Below are 22,847 nucleotides of genomic sequence, written 5' to 3'. Positions count from 1 at the left end.
AGCATATTCCGTTCGAGGCATGTGGGCTGCTGAATTGATATCTGTGCATAGAATATATAGCAGTATCTCCCTTAGCGGGCGCTACCTGTGTCAGCTGCAGCAGTCTGGAAAAGAGTTTTGAGAACAGCCTGTCCTACAGCAGCTTGCTGTTTTGAATGTACATCTACACAATAGTGTTTTGTAAATGTATGTGTGGTTGACCATGTGGCTGCTCTACAAATGTCGTGTAAAGGAATATTACCTAGGAAAGCCATGGATGCCCCCAGCTTGCGTGTGGAATGCGCCCTAGGGGGAACTGTTAAGGTGCGTTTGCCTTTAAATAACATATTTGAATGCACTTAACGATCCATCTGGCTATACCTGAATTTGAAATAGGGTTGCCTTTGTGTTGTGGTGAGAAAGCAACAAACAACGGTTTTGTTTTTCGAAATGCCTTAGTAGTGTGTGCAAGGCCCTTTCAGCTACTGTCTGTGGATTTTGAAAGAACACTGGCAGTTCGATAGTTTGATTTATATGGAAATGGGATACCACCTTTGGCATGAATTTAGGGTTTGTTCTGAGAACTACCCTATTTGCATGTACTTGAATGAATGGCTCTTGAATAGTTAGGGCTTGCAGCTCGCTAACTCTTCGAAGCGAAGTAATGGCAATAAGGAAAGCCACCTTCCAAGTAAGAAATTGTATTTTGCATGAGTGTAGTGGTTCAAAAGGTGGTCCCATAAGTCTGGTTAAAACAATGTTCAGATTCCAGACTGGTGAAGGTGGGTGTCTTGGAGGAATTACGCGTTTGAGTCCTTCCATAAATGCCTTAATTGCTGGCACCCTAAATAGTGAAAGGTGTTGCCTGTTTTGAAGATATGCTGCTAACGCAGCTAAATGTATCCTGATGGATGAGTAGGCTAAATTGCAACGTTGTAGGTGCAAGAGATAGCAAATGATGTTTTGAGTAGAAGCATCAAGAGGGTTAATATCGTTTTTACGACAGTAAATGACGAAACGTTTCCACTTAGCTGCATAACATGCTCTGGTAGTGGGTTTTCTTGCCTCTTTGATAATATTCATGCAGTCTGGAGGCAAGTTCAGGTATCCAAACTCTAGGATTTCAGGAGCCATATCGCCAGGTTCAGCTGTTGCGGGTCTGGGTGTTGGATTTCTCCATGGCTCTGAGTCAGAAGATTGGGCGTGAGTCGCAGTCTTTGATGAGGCACCACTGACAGTTCTAGGAACGTTGTGTACCATGGTTGCCTCGCCCATGTGGGAGCAACTAGGATCAGTATCAGCGAATGTTGGCGCAATTTGTGTGCCACCAGCGGCATTAGTGGAGCTGGGGGAAAAGCGTACGCAAATTTGCCTGACCAGTTCATCAATATCGCATTGCCCTGCGACTGCGGATGTGGGAACCTGGCGGCAAAGTACTGGCATTTTGCTTTTTCGCTTGTGGCAAACAGATCTATCTCTGGGTGTCCCCACTTCCGGAAGAATGGTTGGAGCACTGTGGGGTGAATCTCCCATTCGTGCATCTGTTGACTGTGCCTGCTGAGCAGGTTGGCTACTTGATTGTCCTTGCCTGGGAGGTGCTCTGCCATAAGAAACATGTTCCTTTGAATGGCCCATTTCCACATTGCTTGAGCTAGGTGCGACAGCTGTGGCGAGTGTGTTCCTCCCTGTTTTTTAATGTAATACATAGCTGTCATGTTGTCCGTCCGGATCAACACAGCTTTGTTGCATAAGTGTGTCTTGTAGGATTTTAGAGCTAGGAAGATAGCCATCAGCTCCAGAACGTTGATGTGCATTTTCTTTTGTTGTACAGTCCAGAGACCCTGTACTGTGTAGTGCAGGACATGGGCTCCCCAACCAAGTAGAGATGCGTCCACGGTCAATACTATTTGTGGGACAGGCTCTTGGAACAGTCGTCCTTTGCAAAGGTTTTGTGGATTCCACCAACGCAGAGAGTTGTATGCCCGACTGGTCACCAACACTAGGTCCTGTAATCGCCCCTGAGCCTGGTTCCACTGCCTTGCTAGGCATTCTTGGGCGGACGCATATGTAGCCTGGCATGAGGGACTATGAATATGCACGAGGCCATCATACCTATCAGTTGCATAAACACTCGAGCTGGTAATGAGTGTTGGGGTTTGAACTTTTGGATCAATGCCTGCATTCCGCTGATCCGTGCTGCGTTGGGATATGCTTTTGCCGCCAGTGTATCTATTGTTGCTCCCAGGTACTGTTGTACGTGGGAGGGTTGCAGATGTGATTTCGGGTAGTTTAGCGAGAAGCCTAAACTGTGCAGGAGATGGATGGTTTGTGACATGTGGTTGGCACATTGGCTAATACACGCGCCATCAGCCCAGCAATCGTCCAGATATGGGTACACATGGATGTGTTGCCTTCTGAGATGTGCCGCCACTGTAGATAGACATTTGGTGAACACTCGTGGAGCTGTTATGACACCAAATGGTAGGACTTTGAACTGGTAGTTTCTGTCCCTGAATGGTGAACCTTAGATACTTTCTGTGAGCAGGGTGTATTGGTATATGAAAGTATGCGTCTTTGAGGTCTAGAGTTGCTAGGAAGTCTCCCTTGCGAAGCAATGGTAAGACTTGCTGGAGAGTGAGCATATGAAAATGCTCCGACAAAATGTACAGGTTGAGGGGCCTGAGGTCCAATATTGGTCTGAGAGACCCGTCCTTCTTTGGAATCAGGAAGTATAGGGAGTATACTCCTGTTCCCTGATGTTTTAGCGGGACTGGTTCTATGGCCCCCTTTTGCAGCATACTGATGACCTCTTGCTGCAGTAGCGTTATATGTTCCTGTGACATTGGACAATGCACGGGTGGTATGTTGGGTGGGGTTGAGGTGAGTTCTAGGCAATAGCCATGTTGGATAATTTGCCTGACCCACTTGTCTGTAGTGATATTTAACCAGACTGGCAGAAATTGTTGCATTCTTCCCCCGACTGGTGTTATGTGGTCTGGGGGTAGTGCCAAGAAATCACTGTTTGGTGTTAGTGGAGAATCTATTTGCATTGCCTCCACGACCCCTTCCTATGGTATTATATCCTCTGTATCCACCCCTGTTCATGTTTTTGTTGTATGTGGATTGCGTGTTACCCTTGTAGGTGGAGGATTGCTGTGATGTATTACTTCGCGCTCCTCCTCTATAATTGGAGCGACGAAAGGAGCCCCGGTATTGTTGGGACTGGAGAGCTCCCATGGACTTTGCTGTTTCTGCATCCTTTTTCATTTTGTCCAGAATTGAGTCAACTGCTGGACCAAATAACAAGTCTGGGTTGATGGGCTGATTAAGAATTGTGGATTGAACTTCATTCTTAAAGCCTGATATGCGAAGCCATGTGTGGCGCCTGAGCAGCACGCTTGTATTGATGGATCTGGCAGCCGTGTCTGCAGCGTCTAGGGCACATTTAATTGAGGCATTGGTGATGAGCTTCCCCTCCTGTATAAGTTCATCTGCCTGCTGTTTGTAAGGATCAGGTAAGTGTTGGAGAATTTCTTCTAAGCTGTCATAGTGCGCCCTGTCATATCTGGCCAGCAAGGCCTGTGTATTGGCAATTCTCCATGAGTTTGCTGCTTGAGCTGCAACTCTTTTGCCTGATGCCTCAAAGATCTTTGACTCCTTGTCTGGAGGAGCAGCCTCTCCAGTAGTTTGGGAGTTTGCCCGTTTACCTGCGTTGGATACCACTAGGGAGTCTAGGGGTAGCTGCCCCTTGATGTATGTAGGATCTATAGGTGCAGCCCTGTATTTCCCTAGCAGTGTCCTTAAAAATGTAATTTGCGTGTTTTAAGACGCCCTTCAACATGGGGAGTGTTTTTACATGTCTCTCAGATGTTGTCAGTGTATCAAAGAGAAAGTCTTCTTCAATAGCATCAGAATGCATATCTACATTATGGTAGGTAGCTGCTCTATCTAGTAAAGAATTAAAGGCCACTATATCTTCTGTGGGTGATGGTTTAGTTGGGTAAACTGCAGGGTCTGTAATGGGCAGAGCCCCTTCAGTGTCTGGTTCTCCTCCTCCACCGCATGGCTGTAGGTTGGGTTCTCCAGTTGGGTTTTGTGGATAACCAAACCCCGCATCTGCATCCTGATCTTCATCTGGGTTGTAGTCAGGTGATGTTGGGCATATGGAGTTGTAGGCATAGCTGGAGTGATAGGTTCAAAAAGTATAGGAGAGGTAGCACAGTCTCTTCTTTTTGAGTGGTATTCTAGGAAAGTCTTCTATTGGCAGAGGCCTTTTCTTTTTTGGGTAGACAGTCACTTTACCAGTTTCTGGGTCAATATACAGTTTTGACTGGTCTTCTGTGGAGGGGTCTGGATAAATCTCTTCTTCCACAGTTTCTGGCCTTGGTGCCGTAGCCTTTGGTTTTACTGGTTTCGGGTCGATAGGTTTAGTGGGTTCGACCGCTTTTGGTGGATGGATCGGTTTTTGATGTTTGTCGACCGGTTTTGACGGTAGAACGTCTTTGGCTGGCTTCACCACCTTTTTCGGACCGAGCGGTTTGGTCGGTTCGACAGTCTGTTTAGGTGTTTTCGGGGTTTGCGGTTTTGGCTCGATGCCCTTTTTCGGTTCGATGGGCTTCGGCTCGACCGATTTGTTTTGGTCCACCTTAGGTTTCACTTTCGGTTCGACGTTAGTTTTGGGCGTAGGCTTTTTACTTTCGTCGACCGTTTTTTCCCCTTGTCGATATTTGAAGTTTCTTTGCTTGATTCGACGTGCTTTGTTTTTGGGGTCGAGTCGACGTGCTTTTGTTTTGGTGTCGAATCGACGTTTTTTGGCCGCGAGGTTGACTCGACGGCTTTCGGCTAAGAGCTCGACTCGACACAGCTTTCGTCTTCGATGTCGACTCGACGGTCTTTGGCTTCGAAGGTTGTGTTGGGACTACGGCCTTCGGCTCGACGACCTTCGGCCTAATTACCTTCGGTTCGACGACTTTCGGTCCGAAGACGGTATTGTCGACGAGTTTCGGTTTCGATGGGACCGGTGCGGTATGTCGTGTCTCAGAGAGCTCTTTGAATATGTTCTTAGCCGGGCGGTATGGCGGGGCTGTAGAACGAGGATGTTGATCTTGGCTAAGGCCTGCTGGCGATGCCTCGACCTGAGTCTCTGATATCGGTATAGTGTCTATATGGGGAGGTGTACTCACGGTTCTCCCCTCGTCGTCATCGGAGTCGTATTCAACAGCTACGATGTCTTGATCGTATTCCTCGAGATCGACGATTTGTTCCTCCTCTTCGAGGTAATAGTCGTGCTCTGAGTATTGTTGTTCGTCTTGATCCGAGTCTTCGGCGCTAGCTAGTTCTTCCTCATCATCGAAGATATTCTCGGGCTCTGGCGCTGACCTCTGCATTTCTTGCCTCGCCGCCCGTCGATTCCGGATAGTCTTTTTTGACCGGAACTGGGCACAGGCTAGGCAACTATCTTCGTTGTGATCTGGAGATAGGCATTTGTTGCACACGGGATGTTTATCTGTGTGCGGGAACTTGGAGTTGCACTGCGGGCAGTATTTGAATGGACTTCGTTCCATCGACGGTCGGTCCACGTGGTGTCGAGAAGGCCTCACGGCCCGATTCGGCGACCGGAGTGCAACAGATGTTCATAAAGTGCATCGGTACCGAGCGCTGAACAATACCGACGGATCCGAAGGCCTTTTGGCCTTTAGAGAAGTTTTTGTTGATTCCGAACTTGGAGTGTTGGAAAGTACATCCGAACCCAATGGCGGAAAAAAACAATCAGAGGATGGAGAGGATGCTCATGCGCATATGTTATTTAAAGGCAAACGCACCTTAACAGTTCCCCCTAGGGCGCATTCCACACGCAAGCTAGGGGCATCCATGGCTTTCCTAGGTAATATTCCTTTACACGACATTTGTAGAGCAGCCACATGGTCAACCACACATACATTTACAAAACACTATTGTGTAGATGTACATTCAAAACAGCAAGCTGCTGTAGGACAGGCTGTTCTCAAAACTCTTTTCCAGACTGCTGCAGCTGACACAGGTAGCCACCGCTAAGGGAGATACTGCTATATATTCTATGCACAGATATGAATTCAGCAGCCCACATGCCTCGAACGGAATATGCTACTTACCAGTATGCATCTGTTCTTGGCATGTAGGGCTGCTGATATTCATATCGCCCACCCACCTCCCCGGTGCCTGTCGCAGCTGCAGCATTCACTCTTTGCATGGACATCTCTTACTGTACTATACTCCATCTTCCACAATGGCGAAAAACAATCTGAGGATGGAGAGGATGCCCATGCGCACTGTAGTCCGAAGGAGGAGCCACCTATCTCGTGATACTTCTAAGACTCTTCTAGGACAACAATGTGCAATCATCCGGACCCAACACTAGGCGGCGATCTATGCACAGATATGAATTCAGCAGCCCACATGCCTCGAACGTAGCAATTTATGTTGAGTTGGGAAATTGGGACAAAACTGCCAACAGAGTTGATTCTATTTTCCTCACTTTCTCTGATTATACCCTATTCTCACGGAGGGTGCAGAAAGAGTATGTAAGAAAGGTGAGAATTTAAATGTGTTGCATATATGCACACCACGGTCTCTGGCAGAGCATAGGGATCTTACATGAGCCGACATCAGAGTTGAGGATTAAGAGCTACGTCATGCAGCAGCTTATGCCTTTTGGCCTCTGGGTGCTCTAGAAGGAAAATGAGGAAAACTAGAACTTTAACAATCCAGCCACAAACTTCTTAAGCAGGAGGAAGTGAACTCTACCATAGTGACACTGGAGGAGTTTCAATAACAGGGGATAAGATCACAATTGGCAAGGCCCAGCTAGTAGTCCAAGTCAGAAATGTTTTAGGTTAGGAGAATATTAGAACATGTCATGAGATGATATGAGATTAATGACACTAATATAACCCATTGGAACCAATAAAACAGAATTAGGCCTCTGTGTGAGAAGGGTAACTTCATCAAAATAAAAAAAGAAATGACAAAGTAAATAACTTTCAAAATGCACATCATATCTCACAGTGGGGAAGAACATGGCCAACTACCAATCCTATGGTTGTAACTTGGTGCAGCATCGAATGCTGCACACCAAAGGAGAGAAGATGTAAGGAAATTCTTGGGAGATACCTTCTGAAATACACTATCAGGCTCTTAACAAGTGGCACGGCAACCGACCCGGTATTTCCCCTCCATCCAAAGCAGTGATACCCAAAAGATTGGTGATTCCGGGTGCAGTGGGTTACATTCAGAACATATGGAGCCAAATCATGGAAACTCACACTGACTTGATATACCTAACACTCTGAAGTTCCCTTACTTGTGAAGTATTTTAATGCACCCACTCTTACATGCCTGTGATGTATTTCACAGGGAGCTATCCTGTAGTACTGTCCAAGATAAATAGGGAAATGAATCACAAAACCTACTCATAAAGTACTTGCGTATATTAAGGATGAAAATTTCCCCTGCTCACACCAGAGGCATATTCAAAATTTCCCAGTTTGAAGTTTGGATGGTGGTGGCTCATTATTAAGGTATGTCCTTAGACCCACAAAATTGAATGTTGTAGAAAGTGAAAATCAAAGAAGGTGATGTTATAGGATATGTGCCTGCAATGGCAGTCAACCGTGTAAAATAGGTTCAATATTTTAATACAAAATTAATTGCTACTGATATGCAGAATTGTATGGTAAGAAACTAAAATATTATTTGAGGGTTGGGAGAACCCACCCCAAATAATAATCACAATCCTTGTCAGGGCCAACCGCTAAAGTCACTAAGATAAAACTGTGCTTGACCCTTTGGTACCTTGGCACAAACCATTCAGGCCTCACTTAGAAGCAATGTGTAAAGTATTTATGCAGTACTCAAACAGCAATGAAGTGAAAACACAACATAGGAAAAATCAAACCAATTTTACATTTGGAAATTTTCATGAAGAAAAAGTGGTTGTAGGCGAGTCGTTGGTGGGGCAAGCTGCAGGCTGGATTCGAAGCTCGCCTCTATAATGGCAAGCTGCTGACGGTACTGTTGTTGATGAAGGCGGAAAAGCTCTGTGGGGGAAAAGTCCAAAGTCTGTGCCCAGGAAGGCCTTGACATCGGTAGGTTTCTGCTTGGTGTTTGTCCTGATGAAGCCCTCTACATTCAGACTTGAACCTTTTTGGAAGTCATATTTCCTTCAGAGCGGCAAAGCAGCAAACAAGGCCAACCAGCAAGTCGACGGCTGTGGCTTTGATGGCAATCCCCACCTCAGTTGGTTCACCATACAGACAGTTGGCAAATAGACCTAGTTTTGCAGTTTGGACAGAAGGATTTTAATCTGTGGAAGCTTGGTGTGTCTCTGTAGCCCAAACAGGGGATCGGCTAACTGACCCTAGGAGTCATTTCTAAGGTACTGAATTCAAGGCAAGCAGGTCTCGTCTTCCTTCAGGTCCCTCAGACAAAAGAGCAGTCCATCTTCTGATTCTCTACAGTTCAAGGAGAGCTTCTAAGGAGAGGTATGTGGGGTCCACTTTAATGCCCAGTGCCAACCTGTGGGTGGTGGGCAAGCTTTTGTCCCCCCCCAAACCAGTCGTGGCTCTTCATCTACCCTCTACTGCATTTGGTACTAACCTGACTAGAGAGACAAAGGGGAGGCAGGTCTAAGTGTGGGCTTCATCTGCCAGTGATAAGGCAAGCATCCTTTGAAGCTCAGGAAGGGACTGGGGACATCCACCTCCCCCCACCCCCAGGCCACCTCACCACAGGAGGTGCCCCACATAACCACTACTAGAACCTTTTGTTCACTGTCTGAGAGCAATACACATTTCACCACAGGGGACCAGTCAGGTGACAGCTGGACAATGGCAGGAAAACCTTTGGTTTAGGCAGGGAAATGGCAACTTTCCAAAAGTGTAATTTCCAATACTGTAATATAAAGTCCGACTTGACCATTAAGTTAGATTTTAAAATACTATTACAATGAGTCCCTGTACCATTTTTCTAGTTACTCTCAAACATGTTTCACACTTATTAAACACAACAGTGTAAGTCATTGATAATCTATGGGAGAGCCAGCCTTGCCACAGTGAAAAACAACTTTGTAGGTTTTTCACTGCCAGGACATGTAAAACATAAATTATACATCTCCTATTTTTTAAATGCCAGAAGCCCTGCCCTATGGGTATTTAGGGCCTACCTTATGGAAGACTTATAAGTAATAGATAGGAAGGTTTAGCCTGGCAAAAGGTTTTTTTGCCGGGTTGAAATGGCAGTTTTAGAACTGTACACCCAGGCTGCATTGGCAGGCCGGGAGACATGTTTTACAGTGCTACTTTAGAGGGAGGCACAATGTGTGCTGCAGCCCAGTAGAAGTATTTAATTTACAGACCCAGGGTACAGGTAGCACCATATACTAGGCACATTCAAGTAAATTAAACATGCCAATTAGGTATATGCCGATTTTACCATGTTAGACCTCGAGAACCACACCAAGGGTCAGGCACTTGAGAGGCGCCTTTGGGAGTCAGGAACACGTTGAGCTCCATGAGCTGTTGGGAGCCTTTTATGTCCCTGAGGCTCAGATCAGGAGACCGACTAGCCCTTTGAGTCCCTCTGGGGTCCTGGGTTCAAGATGGGTTTCAGGTCCAGTTCTTCCTCTACAGGCAAGAGGCAGCAGGTCGGCACAGCAAGGCAGCAGTTCCTTCAGAGTGGCAGTCCTTTGAGCAGCACAGCAGTCCTTCAGAGTGGCAGAGTATCCACAGGTCCAGAGGTATACTCAAGTGGTGGTGTCAGAGGTCCTGTACTTATACCTGTTTGGGACTTTGAAGTAATGGGAGACTTCAAAGACAGGCCTTTGAAGTACAAGGAGGTCCAGTCCTGGTCTTCCAAGCATGGCTCCAAGCTGGCTTAAGAGACGATGCAGGGTTGTTACATCCTTTGTGTGGGGACAGGACAAAGCCTTTTCAGTTAGGCTGGGTCCAGCTCCTCCCTCTATCCTGCCAGTATAGTCCACCAAGTCACACCTAAGCTCCCATTGTGTGTGGCTGTGTAGGGGGAATACACAAAGCCTGGCTGTCACCCACCCAGACGTGATCAGAGACAGGCAGCAAGCATCAAATGGCTAAAGTAGGAAAATGCCAACTTTATAAAAGTGGAATTTTCAGAACTGAAACTTAAAATCCGACTTCAACATAAATTAGAATTTTAAATTAGGATTCCAGAGACACCAGACTTAGGGGGTTATCTGTTCCCAATTGGAAATTACACTAATAAAATATATAGGTTGGTTGATTGCTTTATTTCGATATGCATATATCATAAAAGCATTACAAAAAATAAAACAGCATGTCGAAAAAGGGAGACTGTACATTTAGATTTAAAAAGAATAAGATCACAGTTAAGTAGAATAAATTATCTAAAACAGCATTAAATTGATACGGCCAGTCTTTTAAGTCGAATCAACCAAGCCCATTTTAAAAATTTAGAGACAGCACAAACAATGTTGGGGGCTGTATTAGTTAAAAGTATCCAAAGGGCGACTGTGTACTGGCGGGTGCCCAGTTCTCTGCAAATTGGTTTGAGCCATCGTGATCTAGGGCGCCCATAATCCGGACATTCAAATAGAAGATGTGGCACAGTCTCTGGTTTGTCAGGGCATAGGGCACAGTAACGTGATGCAGGCTCTGACTTGTTCCACCTGGAGCAAAGGTCGGCGAGGGGTAGAGTTCCTAATCGGAATTTAATGTACAAGGACCGGTCCATGGCGATGGTGATTAGGTCCATGTAAGGAATTTTAAATTAGGATTCCAGAGACACCAGACTTAGGGGGTTATCTGTTCCCAATTGGAAATTACACTAATAAAATATAATAAGGTAATCCCAATGCTATCCTATAGGAGAGAGAGAGACCTTGCAGCAGTGAAAAACGAATTTACAATTTTTTCACTATGAGGACAGGGAAAACTTAAAAGTACATGTCCTGCCTTTTAAATACATTGCTCCCCGCCCTCGGGGAAGGTTTCGGCCCTAAAAAAGGTAAATTTTGCCAGGTCGACATGGCAGTGTAAACTGCACACACAAGCTCTGTAATGGCATCCCTGATACATGGTTAAAGGCAGTGGCTGCTTGCAGAAATAAATAAAACTATTTAACTTGCGCTCGCTGCATCCCCGAGTTGGCGATGCAGCGAGTGCAAGGTAAATAGTTGTATTTATTTATTTATTTACTTTACTCGTGGCCGCCGTATGTCTGACTCCACTACCCCCCACACTGCCCCTCCAACTTAAGTGGGTGGCACAATCAATGCTGCAAGCCCACTAGTATCATTTAATTTACAGGCACTGGGTACAGGGAGGACGCATTTACTAGTGACTTATAAGTAAATAAAATATGTCATCACACAGAGCACCAGCACTTTGTGCACTTTATCACTTCTAACCAGTGTCAGAGACCTAATACCAGCAAAACCGAGTTCAGATAAGGAGAGGAGGAAGGCAAAAAGCTGTGGGGGTAGGGCAGACCATCCTAAGGCTGTCAGCTCTAATAGGGAGCACAATCACTTTACCACTAGCTAGCAGGAGCAATGCGTTTAGGGCCTAATAACAAAATAGGAAAATGCTACTTACCAGTATGCATATGTTCTTGGCATGTAGAGTTGCAGAGTAGTACACTACACATTAGATTACAATCTGGTGTTGGGCTCGGATGGTTGCACCTTGTTGTTTTTTTGGAAGAAGTCTTTGCCGTCACGAGATAGGGGAATCCTCCCTTGGACGATAGTACGCATGGACATCGCCTCCATCCTTAGATTGTTTTTCGCCATGATGGGAAATGATGGAGTTAGTAGAAAAGAAAGATGTCCATGTGTGTATATCTAAGTAAGATAGTACTGGAACAGAAACAGGTTCCGGGGAGGCGGGTGGGCATGTACTACTCTGCAGCTCTACATGCCAAGAACAGATGCATACTGATAAGTAGCATTTTCCGTTCGAGGCATATGAGCTGCAGACAGTACACTATGCAGAGACTGTACAGCAGTATCTCTCCTAGCGGTGGTCACCTGTGTCTGTTGCAGTAGTTTGAAAGAGCGTTTTAAGAACAGCTTGGCCCACAGAAGCTTGTTGCTTGGCTTGCACGTCAACACAATAGTGTTTAGTAAAGGTGTGTGTTGTAGACCATGTTGCTGCTTTACATAGGTCTTCTAGGGGGATGTTCCCTAAGAATGCCTTAGAAGCCCCTAGTTTACGTGTTGAATGCGCCCTAGGGGGAACTGTTTATGTGCGTTTTGCTTTTTGGTAGCATATTTGTATACATTTAACAATCCACCTTGCAATCCCAGCTTTAGAGATGGGATTCCCTTTATGCTGTGGAGAGAAAGCTACAAACAATTGTTTTGTTTTTCAAAAGTTTTTAGTTCTGTCAATGTAATAAAGTAGGGCTCTTTTGAAATCTAGCGTTTGAAGAGCTCTCTCTGCTACGGAGTCTGGGGTTTGAAAACACTGGTAATTCTACTGATTGGTTAAGATGAAAAGCAAAGATGACTTTAAGAAGGAATTTTGGATTTGTCCTTAGAACTACCTTGTACGATGTTTTTGTAAGAAGGGTTCTTGAATGGTTAAAGCCTGCATTTCACTTACTTTTCTAAGCAAGGTGATTGCGATATGGAAAGCTACTTTCCATGTGAGGAACTGAAGTTCACACTCATGTCAAGGTTCAAATGGGAGTCCCATGAGCCTAGTGAGCACAATGTTGAGATTCCACACCGGAGAGGGTGATAATCTAGGAGGGATGATTCGTTTAAGGCCTTCCATAAATGCCTTAATTGCTGGCACTTTAAAAAGTGACAAGTGTTGTCTATTTTGTAAGTAAGCAGAAGGGCTACTAGATGTAGACTTATAGATGAGTATGCTAAATTACATCTTTGCAAGTGTAGTAAATAGCAAATAATGTTCTGGATGGATGCATCCAGTGGATTGATATGATTGTTAGTGCAGTAAATGGCAAATCTTTTCCATTTTGCTGCATAGCAAGCTCTGGTTGTAGGTCGCCTGGCTTCTTTAATGATGTTCATACAGTCCGGCGGAAGGTTAAGGTAACTGAACTCTAGGACTTCAGGAGCCAGATTGCTAGATTCAGCTGAGTTATATCGGGGTGTTTCATTTCTCCATGGTTCTGCGTTAGTAGTGATTGAGAAAGGCGTAGTTTCTGGTGTGGGACTAGTGAGAGTTCCAACAGTGTGGTGAACGATGGCCGACGTGCCCATGTGGGAGCTACTAGAATCAACTTTAGAGACTGTTGCCGTAGCTTGCGTACCACTAGTGGAATTAGTGGGAGTGACAGAAAAGCGTACGCAAATCTGCCTGACCAGTTCATCCATATCGCATTGCCCTTGGACAGCGGGTGTGGAAGCCTGGCGGTGAAGGTTGGGCATTTTGCGTTTTCGTGTGTGGCTAACAGATCTATGTCTGGTTGGCCCCATATTTGGAAAAATGGTAGAAGAATTTGTGGATGTAGTTCCCATTTGTGAATCTGTTGTGTCTGTCGACTTAACAGATCCGCAATCTGATTGTGAAATCCTGGAAGATGTTCTGCAAGAAAGTATATATTTTGTGGAAAAGAGGAAGAATGGTCATGGTGATTTCCTGGTCTATTCGGTGTAAAGAGAGTTCTTTTTACTATGTGACAGTTTTGCAGGAATGTTAGTGCAGACAAGGTCAGAAAACTAAACAGAACAATGGTCAATACAAGTTGTGCCCAGAAGAAAAAAAATGCTCTGCGGTTAAACACTGGGATGCAGTTCTGCATGACTTGGACAAACCCATTGAGAGTGTGGAATCCTGGGGAGACTTTAGAGGATAAAGATACTGCAGTCAGTGATTCTGCAATACCGACGTTGAAGCCTGGACGCAAGTACAAAGCAAATCACAAGGGTTTAGCTGGAAATAACGTTCTTTGCCATGATAAAACATCGTCTTTAAGCTAAAGATATAATTTCCAATCCTACACCACAAAGGCACTGTTCAACAAGCTGTGAAAGAAAGGAACCATAGCCAACAATGATTTAGGATTTGGACACGAAAAACTAAAGCTCTTACGTTTAAACTTCAGACAATCTCGTACTGCTCATAAATATATAGCTATGTCGGATAATATAGATTATACACTTACATGCATGTTGCCACGTCATTTCCTTTAACATCTTCGTTTGTTTTCAATTCTGCATTCTCCTCTACCTGAGAGATTGAGAGCAAATCAGTAAGTAACATGTTCGAGCCCGCATTAACGATGATATCACTAATGAGCACACCTAAAACACTGCGTGCATCGCTTTATACCCAGATTGCGTTTCAAGACATGTACAATTTAAAGTAACAGATGCATTGAAAAAAATGGAAGGTACACTCCTACCACTGTGCAACACTTCACATTCCACACTCCATACAACTTCTTCGAAGTACAGGTGTAGAGTAAGTTGAGCATCATATCAAGTGAGACTAATGGGGTATCTGGCCACTGCTAAAACATATATCTGAATTACCAACTGGTAACCCCAAACAGCAGCATCGGGGACTTGCACGATACGCAGCAAAGGTATGTGTGTGTGTGATCCAGTGAAGTATATTTGTTTAATGTCACTCTCCTGTAGCAATACATGATGCAGCATCTTGTACAGCCGAAAATGAAATATCGGCTGTTTGGTTGAACGCTACAGAGTTGCTTCAACACTGTAAATGAACAGGATAGAACTGTATACATTTTACTAACGACATTATGGACGAGTGTGATTATGCCAGATTCTTATCTCTTTTTATCTTATCATACCAATCCCAAGAATCCTCGGCCGACTGGATCTTTTTATCTGCTGAGAAGTGTAAAGGGGAGAGAACCAATACATTCACCACCAACAGTATAGACCAATCAACTTAGACTCGGGAAGGACCACTGACTCCGACTTACAATTTAGGGGTTTTATTACAAAGCCAAATATAACTGAACATACAAGCACCTCATGAGGAGGTTGAAGAAATACATGGGCACAAATACAAAGTTCATTCGACGAACTTGTCTAATTCTGTGTAGCATTAAAAGGATAAGCAGTTCTAAAAAGATTAAACAAGCTACAACTGCTCCAATATCAAAGTCAGTCTTCATCAGTCATTACAGAAAGGAAAAATAATCAGCTAATCCTGTTCCTACACTAGCACTAAGGTGACATTCCATTTCTCCCAGGCATGATCGAGAAAAAAGTGTCAGCTTGTGAAGACTTCCAAAGAAGTACACTCATGTTCGAAGGGTCAGTACCCAAAGCTAAGATCTGATGGGATCTAATAATCAATCCCTTCTCCTACACTCCTAAAGGCTCTCTGCTCCCTCATCCCTCGGTGCACTGTCCCTAATACAAAATGATCATTTAGTAGAACACGGCCCTGAAACACCTCCTTTGGCCAGGCACCTCTCATAGGTAACTTTCCACCGAAACTTGTACCCCGTCCAGCAACGGTTGATATGTCCTTGGGACCCAGGCTTCTTCAGCGAGCACCCAATTATCAGCATTCCACGATACACTGTTTCAGGGCTCCTCCATACCTAACTCCTAAAACAAAGAGCATTAGTCTAACTAACGAAGATGATGTCCTTGCACCTGCAACGGAAAGCATGTGAATGAAGCAACCTTGCATGCACAAGAAATCTGAAGACTGTCTTCAACTGAGAGCACTTCAAGCGAAACACATTTTATCCTACACAATTCAGCTAACATAAGAAATCACGAATAGGCCGTTCATAGCAAAACGTGAATATTTATTTAGGCCTTTACACATCCAGGACTACACGCATTAATAAAACATTGCATCTATAAGCATTACATTTCTTCACCTTAAGGCACATTTAGTTCTCTACATGTGCAGACGTTTATGGTGCACGTTTAAATCTAATGCATTACATTACATATGAACTGATTCATTGAGCATTTGGAATAAATTAGTTTGTGTTAGTTGAAAAGGTTAAACCTTTTCAATTAACACAAACTAATTTCCTAACATTACACATACATTGCTACTTATTACGGCCAAATTTTCTAATGATTAATACTTAGTTCAACACAAGAATATATGCGGTTGCGGACTATCTGTGATTATGATGCACCCCTACAATTTTCAAAATACCATGGCGCTCTATCAGTTCCCCCTTTGAGGACTAGTGTCATCACTAAAAATCACAATTCCCTGGAGAAAGAACCGACCTAAACAGAGCACGTAGCCACTCTTCCTTGTTGGAACTTCTCTAGATTCTTAATGTCATAAACCACCAGACTCTATAGACTTTATAACAACTGATCATGTCTCCAACATGTTAGCAGAGATTACCCATGTCTAATTGTGAGCACCTGTCAACTGTTAACAATCATGAAGAGCTGTTACATTTACCTGTACAATGACAGCAGTTACTAGTATGATTATTGTCACTATGCCAATATATTATCACAATGTGTCCCTCTGTTATTTTTGTGCCCACCTGTTCTTATGTTTATCCATCACAAAGTGCTGCTGGGCTGAGCATTAATGTTGGTCTGCTCGAGTCTTTCCTTTCAGCTCGAGTCACACCGTCTGAAGAAACGTGATCGCAAATTCACGCTCGCGGACATGGTAGGGGCGTTGTGTGTCCTTAAAAGGTGCCGCGGCCATCCGTCAGATGCAGACTATCAAGGTCCCGGTCCCGAGAACAACGATGGCGGCTTCGCTTCTCTGCACGTCTTGACCGCAGACGAGCCCGCAGGTAAGGGGGTCAAAACCTTTGCAGGAATGAAGAGCAGGTAAGACGCTCTGTCTTTTCATTTCTGTTTCGAGTGACTCGGATGCTTCCAGTTCACTCAGCAACACAAGGAGATTTGTGACAGCAATTGAACCTCGGAGATAATTTGACTTTGCTTGTGTACCACGTTTTTTTTTAACTTATGCATATTATCTCGTGGAATGCCCTACTCAGTCTTTATTTCTAATCAAAGAAAATATTATTGTGCCAAGTAACGAATTTCACAGAATACCTCTGGTGACATTTGAATTTAGGTTTTCTTTGAGAACATTCCGAGTCCACACTGGTGACATTTGAATTTAGGTTTTCTTTGAGAACATTGTGAGCCCACGGAAAGTACTTTGAGGAACATTGTTACTACTGGTTGTTAAGTAGTAAAGTCTACGTAAGGGGCAAACTCAATGTTGGAAATTGGGTTCATAATGGACAATTGTACTCTGTGACTATTTGTTTTACCAAGACATTTTAAAGGAACTCAAACAGAAAAAAGGCTAGAGAAAGACTGTACAAGACAACATTTGTTTTATTTTCAGGTAAACTTGAGAGATATTTATTATTTAAGTTTTGTAACCAGTATCAGCATTTACACTACTTCTGTTAAGAGAGTAAGTCTTGTTCTAAGTATTGTTCATATTTCCACAGGTATCCTTCCCTGCATTACCCTCCCTAAATCCCATCTCCTCATCTGGCCATTCTGAACCTCTGTTGATTTATAAACCAGAGTCGGAGCTGCCAGAAGGTGGGCCTGTTGAGGGTACTGCTCCCGAGGAACCTTGGGGGCTCATGACACTTAATATTCTGATAGTGACTGTCCTGCAGTCTAGCCATCCTTATCTCTTGCTCTCTAAGGGATCTTTCAACTTGGTTCGCCCTGTACCACTGATAAGCTCTAGCAAATCCCCACAAGCAAATCACACAAACCACAATGATAATGATAGGCTTCAGAATATATCCAAGGATACCTTTCCACAAATTCGCAAACCAGCTTCCCACTTTTCCAAACCCTTTACCAACCTTTTCCCAAACTCCCTCCTCAGTCAGACCCTCAATCTCATGATGGATCACAGTGATGTTACTTATATATTTCTCCAGATCTTTGCTGTTGTCTGGTATATAAGTACAGCACTTTTGAACCTTCAAAATTTTACCAGACTCCGCCCTCTTTTGCTAATAAGACATCTAAAGCAGGACGGATCTGCATAACCATCGTCCTTATTGACAACATCTCTCCATCAATAAGCATTAACGACTTAGCTGTGTTTGTCGACAATCGGTCCACAACAGTCGCCAACTTTCTTATCTATACATCATTCAGAATCACTCCCAAACTTGGTATTACAGCTCCAAATTTATCTCCAATCACTACTCCTGCACTTGCATCTCCCTTCGTTCAGAATGCTTTTCACCTTCCAACAGTTCTAAATCTTTTGCGTGGTAGATTTTTGGAAAAATTATTCCCAAATTGACATGTACCATACCAATTCGCAGGCAATCTCACATAAGCATTCCTTCCACACACATAATATACTGCTGCGGACGCTTCCAAATGGAAGACATGATCACACAAACTTTGTCCTACATAGACCTTATCATAATAGCTCTGCACACGTTTCAGAAACAACTTCCCCTAATGCACTAGGTCCAATGATATAGGGCCATAGCTTCCCTTTGCTCTGTGATCTCTCTCTTCATCTGTCCAATCTACTGGACTTTCTCCGGTGTGACGTGTTTGTGATAGCTGTCTATGTCTATCTTCTATTTGATCTACAAACTTCTTTTCTACATCAGTTAGTGAACAGGTCAGGTTATGTCTATCTGTATAAAAGGTATCTAGCGTTGTAGCTGGTATGAAATACTTCCCATTACTATCTTCCCGCTTATTGTAATCATACTTGTTCAGGTGTTTGTAAGCTGGTACGTCTGAAAGCACTGCATCATAATTCGAAAATATATACTAAGCAACAAACTACATGAAATTTCAGTGGAAGATGGTGATACTTAATACTCTAATCTACTGAGGAAGGTAACTGCATACATACAATAATCTTTCGCATCCATCACCTCCACGTACTCGTGAAGCAGCTTGGCATATGCATTAAGCTTAAAATCACCTCTAGGCAAATCTACATGCAACCTACGATTATTCTTATCTAGCAAAGCCTTTACAGCTCCTATGATGTGATGCCCTCTTTCTTGGATGAAGTACTAGGTGTAGGTGATCCTTTCACCTCCCTGACTTCTACCTCATGTGGAATAGCAACTGACACTATGATAACTAGTACTATTGAAACTATCACTCCAACTAGGAGTGTGCCTATCATACATTTGGACATACGGTTCGGATTTCCAGTCTCCATTCTTGTCGTCGGGTTGGTTTTCAGCAAAGGGACACTTAGAGTCTCTGTCTCCACCGTAGTTGCTGTTTAACAAGTTCAAACACCACTCCTGACGTACTGGAAATCCCAGTTACAGTACTTTTAGTTCCTTATTTACATATTTAACAGAATACTTCCTTAACCCTCTTTCTTCTTCTACTGAAAGTCCCTAAATGTATTCTTCTTCCACTCGGGCCTAGGTTATCTTCTTTAAACAACTATTTACAAAACACAGTTCATTCGCAATCTACAATGAGTTCAGATCCAACTGCAGATAACACATGTTGCAAAATTTCAAGACGAACATCCACCATTTCATGAGTTGATGTTTCAAATCCAAATGTTGGGAAAACTAATCTGTGCAAAATCAAGATCTGCACCTTGCTCAAGTTCCGCATTCTGTTGATGACGAGGACTAAAACACAGCACCTGACCAACAATAGACTCTCACACTACAAGCAAGTCATACTTGCCGCGGAGAATGGGACTCTGAGAAGGGTTCTGTTTTAAATCCCGCTACACTGATGCCTTTGCCAAATGCAGGTGATGAAGATTGTGAAGACCATGACTGTCTCGATGTGACTGAACTCTGCATCAAACCGAGACCTGAGATTGTTGATGAACCTCTGCCTGACCCTGATGAAATTTTCTTTGTCGATGGTTCATGCTTAAAAGACAATGTTGGTCAGTTGAGAGGAACAGCTCCTCTCACAAATAAAAATCCAGCTGTGGCAGCAGGGACACGAGAGGGGGCAAGCCAAACTGTGAGAGTCGCTGACGAAGCTAGTTGCTCACCAGACCAAGCTGAGGAGGGTTACACTACCCATAACTCGGATATTGACTCTGAGGAAGAAAGTCATTTTGGAGTGGTCCAGAGTCAGACTCAGCGGAAGGAAGTGGTGTGCAGAGTGATCGAGGGGAAAGCAGAAGGGCTAGAAGCACAGAAGAAGCGTGGCCCGAGAAGCAGAGAAGGCTGAATCTGCGACTGGCTCGAGAGAAAGATCTTGCTCCTGTGTCTGAGGTCTCTGAATCAGAAGAGAGCGAAGAAGAGCAGAATCAAAGCCTGAGGAGATCAAGGAGAACTAGGGTACCTTGCCAGAGATACGCTGCCCCGGAATGGACTTACGCATTAACTGATGCTGGGAGTAGTGAGATCCGGGAGGCTAAGGTCTGAAAAGGTGGTCAGCAGGAATCCTCTACTGAAAATCGATGTGGTACTGCGAGTGCCAGACTTGAAAATCGAAGGAATGTTGACAATCACGGTTCCGAATCCTCCAGTTTTGAGAGTTCTGCGGCAACACGAGACTCTCAAGGTTCTTTTTCAAGATCTCATTAAAGATTGACGGGCTCTCTGTATACCCTTGAGGGATACGACACCATGTTAACACGCAGTCTTCCAGCCAGAAGGGAAATAAAAATTGGCTCTCCTCATGAAGAGGTATCGAAAAGAACACTTGACACAAATCAATCACCGTAAACCATTCTGCTTTGCCTCACTGATGGATTTGGAACCACTGGACTACATGGACCCACAATCGTGTTAACCTTTGCAGGTCCTGCACGATTCTGAATTTCCCACTCAGCTTCTTTAACCCATAATGGGTGAGTTGCATGGACTGCCCATTATCTCTTTCACGATTCCCTGCTTGATCAAGGAGTCTAGGGAAGCGTAACGGCGTCACCGTGAAGTGTAAATAAATAAAAAATAACTTACTCAGGGCCTAAAAAGAACCCCACCCCTGATGGCACCTCTCAAAGAATGAAGACGGTACTGTTCCTCTCAGTACAACCGGAAGCAGCCGGAAAGGCTAATAAAGCAGTGGGCGTAAGGACACGGTCGGTTTATTTCCATGTTACGGTGATACGGTTACACTTCCCTATTGCCGGGCTGGTGTTGCACCGTTATGAATACATAACATTAAAGTCTGAACATCAGCCAACCAAAGTCTTGTTTTACTGTCTTTGGTTAACTTCCAATAAGTAGCTATCTGTCTTTTTGCCAATCATAATGCTACGTTAATGCATTTGCAATAGGATTTGCTTTTCATTGTTTGAGGCATTAGTCCAATGAGTCATACTGCAGGAAGCATTAATCAAGTTTCACCACTTAATTCAGAAAAAATATCAACTATCATCTTCCAATAGTCAATTAAACATGGGCATGCCAGTTTCTTTTGGTAAAAACTTTTTTCAAGCTCATGACATCTATGCAGAAGTTTGAGTTTGTGAGATATTTCTTTCCCAGTTTACTGGATAGTCAAAATGTTCTGTGAGTATAATTAGCTTTAGCAATTTAAAACGGGCATTTCACAACACTTTTGATATGTGCATCAACTTAGCCATTTACACAAGCCATTTCACTTTTCGTATCTAATCGACTATTTCTACTTAGATCACCAAGATTCTATTTTGTTAACATAGTAAAATGCTGTATAATAATTATGTGCTTCTTCATTTTAGCTGATTAGCACAAGTTATAACTTAATTACTTCCTTGCGCTTTTAGTGAGAGGAGAGTAGACGGTTTACATAGCGCTCTCAGACAGCTTGACATCTATTGCAGTCTTGGTTACAATGCCCAATCTTTTCATGCTGAGCAGACCGATTGATGACAATCTATCGACTATTTCTCCTTAGATCACCAAGATTCTATTTTGTTAACATAGTAAAATGCTGTATAATATTTATGTGCTTCTTCATTTTAGCTGATTAGCACAAGTTATAACTTAATTACTTCTTTGTGCTTTTAGTGAGAGGAGAGCAGACGGTTTACATAGCGCTCTCAGACAGCTTGACATCTATTGCATTCTTGGTTACAATGCCCAATCTTTTCATGCTGAGCAGACAGATTGATGACAAAAGCTCCCAGGTACCAACTTGAAAATTGCAGCCACTGATGTGATCTCACCCGTGGGATATCTTTGCCACCCTTTCCCCCTCTTGGGCTGTTTATTCAGACTCATTTTCTGAATGGTGATCGAATTTTCCTATACTTCTAAAAACTGTTCTGTGGGTTTTAAGAGACAGATCCAAGTGGGAGACTGGCCTCTATTTCTCTTCTTTAGCAAAAAGTCCAGTCCCACTATTGTTTGATTCCTCTTTCAAGTGCCCTCTTGTCCTAGTGCATTTTAGTGGGCCATCTTCCCTACTACTCTGAGGAAAAACTTCTAAAACTTTGAGTTCAAGAGGAAATGAAACACTTGTGAGAATTACCAAGAACCCACTGACTCCAAGTTGTAAAGAAGAGTGATAAGTCTCTTATGCACTTCATATCAGCACCCGGCACAATGCCATGTTCATTCAGAGCACAGCTCTCTGGCTGCCAGAGGCACTCCACAATTTCCAAGCTTGCTGTGATCCAGAGAGGTTTGTTGCTGGTCACTACCAGTGTAGAGCATTTGTGGGGCAGAGGTGTTTCAGAATGCTGCATGGAGCTTTAGATGTCAAAGCCTGGCTTCTTCGAGGAGGATCAAATGCCCTGTGTTTGGACAGGAATGTACCCTGCATGGCCCTGGTATCACAGTAATTTAGTGTGCGCACACAGTTCTAGGATTGTCCCAGACAATGAAATGTCGTGGATTTGACCTTTAACCTGGAGGGGTGCACCAAACATATCCTCGAGAGAGGGGTCTGTCCCTGTCTTTGGGTTTAGCATAGTGGTGGTGAAAGCATATTGTGTTTT

General features: G+C 43.8%; 1 protein-coding gene across 1 annotated transcript in view; it reads right to left on the bottom strand.

Annotated features, from left to right (window-relative positions):
* Window positions 1-22,847, bottom strand: part of OPTN (optineurin) — a 592,249-nt gene that overhangs the window by 373,283 nt on the left and 196,119 nt on the right. Inside the window, exon 5 of the mRNA XM_078674172.1 lies at window positions 14,149-14,213. Coding sequence (XP_078530298.1) covers window positions 14,149-14,213 — 65 coding nt within the window. The remainder of the gene's footprint in view (window positions 1-14,148; window positions 14,214-22,847) is intronic.

Source organism: Lissotriton helveticus, chromosome 1_1 (assembly GCF_964261635.1).
Source record: "Lissotriton helveticus chromosome 1_1, aLisHel1.1, whole genome shotgun sequence".
NCBI classification, from domain to species: Eukaryota; Metazoa; Chordata; class Amphibia; order Caudata; family Salamandridae; genus Lissotriton; species Lissotriton helveticus.
This window is presented reverse-complemented; position numbering and strand designations above follow the sequence as displayed.